The sequence below is a fragment of the Montipora capricornis genome, chromosome 7, assembly GCF_036669925.1.
Source record: "Montipora capricornis isolate CH-2021 chromosome 7, ASM3666992v2, whole genome shotgun sequence".
Taxonomy (NCBI): Eukaryota; Metazoa; Cnidaria; class Anthozoa; order Scleractinia; family Acroporidae; genus Montipora; species Montipora capricornis.
In genome coordinates this window covers 12,725,698-12,728,197 of record NC_090889.1, presented here as the reverse complement: position 1 = coordinate 12,728,197, position 2,500 = coordinate 12,725,698, and the positions used below count along the sequence as shown (strand labels likewise).

General features: G+C 37.4%; 1 protein-coding gene across 1 annotated transcript in view; it reads right to left on the bottom strand.

Moving 5' to 3' along the window:
- The window catches only part of LOC138058193 (uncharacterized), a 20,193-nt gene that overhangs the window by 17,354 nt on the left and 339 nt on the right, over positions 1-2,500 (bottom strand). The window contains exon 1 of the mRNA XM_068904087.1: positions 2,180-2,500. This exon is cut by the window's right edge and continues 339 nt beyond it. Within this exon, the coding sequence (XP_068760188.1) occupies positions 2,180-2,500 (321 nt within the window). The remainder of the gene's footprint in view (positions 1-2,179) is intronic.

Below are 2,500 nucleotides of genomic sequence, written 5' to 3'. Positions count from 1 at the left end.
TAGCAAACTAGATGAAAAAATCCATTTCTTTTTGAAAAAAATTATCATTATTTATATTGTTTTTTAAACTTATGAAACGTTCAATTTCATACTTCATTTTCAGTCTGACCTTAAATCTCTGTAAGTCAGGGTACCTTTGATCTCTCCTGCAGTCCCATAGATACAATTTTCCGATAATAATGAAAAAATTCAGAAGGTTTAGAAGTGAAGAATTTTGAGAGGAGATTATTTCCACTACTACATCTTGAAGTGATAATTGGATCCTGTCATTCGTTAGAGAGAGCCAATAGCACTCGAAATCAGACCAAAACAACCTTGAATGCCTGCATAGAAAAAGTAGGTGGTGTAATGTTTCAGGTACTGTCTCACAAAAACTACAGAGATTACTCTCTTTGAAACCGATTTTATGCAATTTAACATTAGTAAACAGAATAGAGTTTAATATTTTGTATTGAAAAGCTTTTACGTATGGTTCAAAAGCAACACTATGAGGAAGTATAAAGACTTGTTTCAGCTGGTCAAGAGACAGGTGGAATTCACTTCTTAGATTAATAGTAGCATTTGGAAATTGCGCCTTATTACTGATTAATAAATTATAATAATCTCTTGATTTTTTTTTCGTTACATCAAAGGTGTTATTTTTTATTTTTAAGATTGGAGTAGGTGCTGGAGGATTCTGAGGAGTATCTAATTTAAGGTTAATTGGTATAGAGTGACGGAGTCCTGCCCACTTTAAAAGATTTGTTTTGCTAAGTTTGCTTGTGACACAGTTAAATGATTCTTCAATGTTCAAATGAAATAACAGATCCTTGACAAAAAGTATTCCAGATTCAAAATACTTTTTATAGTAAACAGGTTTATTTCCAATGCGTATCTCTTTATTATTCCAAATTATATAACACCAACTGCGTTCTGAATCAAAGGTATTTCGAAAATGAGTCCACCAACTCAGAAGTTCATGGTAAAATTGAGAAAATTTTGGATAATCTTTCAAATCATAATTACAGTTAAAGAAGAATAAAGCACCGAACCGTTCCAAAAGGTAACATAGGTAGCTTTTCCATGTTCCACCATTTTCACTAAATATTCGCTTTAGCCATGCTAATCTTAGAGATGTAATCATACTATCTATATCAATCATTTTTAAGCCTCCATGTTCAAAATCGTTTATTGTAGACGCTAGACGCTCTTATGTAAACTGACTCAGCCTGGGTATGGTCTTAGCATGTTCATTAAATTGTGGTTAATCTCAGGCAGAATGTTTTCATAAAAAAGAGAATGTACACACACCACTAGCGATCACGTTGGTGCCTTTCGTCTAAATTTCGCATCCTGGAAACGTGTTTATGAGTCGTCTCCACAAATAAATCAATGATTTATTGAGATTACATGAGGATATTGAAATATCAATACATTCAAAAAAATTCTTCAAGAGGACTGACAGTCCACGAAAACATCACGACTTAATTGACTAATCACACCAACGGCCAAATCATTGGTCGTATTTACACTAGAGGACGTCTAGACGCATTAAACGTCTGGCCGTTAAGTGTGACTAATATAAATTCGGGCTGCACTTAACTTCGACGGCTAAAAATCAAATTCATGATTTTCTTCAAAAGAGACTGGGATTTAATTAATCACCAAAGAGAGTGGGTACCCCAGAGACAGATTAGATTCGATTCGATTTGTATGTGCCCTCCATTGCTAAGTGCGTCCTAGTTTAGTGCGTCTCGTCCTTATACTAGACGGTTTAGACGTCTGTCAAGTCCGTCGTTTGGACGCACTTAACTTCGTCTGACGTTTAATTAATGCGTCCACCTTAATTTCCTGTATTTATACTAGTCGCAGACGTCTTAAGACGTCCGCCAGTATAAACACGGCCATTTATACCATCTACTGACGTTACACAAATCACCTGACCATGAAGATGACTTCCGGCCAGGTTATCGAAACGTCAGTCAATGTCGCCCAAAGTAGTCCTTCGCAGGATGATACTCACCTGGTCGATGCGTTACTTTACTTGCTTTACTTAGTTATGAGTAGTTTTTACTGTTCTAAACCCATGGGAAATTAAAAACCCACGGACTGTGCGAAAAGAATGAAAGCCCTCAAGACGAATGGGGTGAGCATTAAGCAGACCAGCTATTGATATTTCATGATCACAAATACCCCTTACCAGTTGTAACTCCTGCATTGGTCGAGATAAACGTAATCGATCTCGTTTTCCGATTTGTCCCAGTGCGATTCCCAGTCATAGCCATTCGCCAACAGAGTAAATGCTCCTCGTTCTTTTTCGGCATCGAACATCTCGTTTACGAAGTATGTCTCGTTTCTGTGACTTAAGGTGACTTCCATACGCGTGTGGAACTGAGGCGGTGTCACATTCTTCGGAAACGGCTCGTACGCTGGATCCTGTGAATTACTGCCGCAGTCCAGAGCTCGTACAAGCCCAAAAACCAAAAGGAAGCTCGAAAGAAGGAACAAGTTGTTGTGCAAC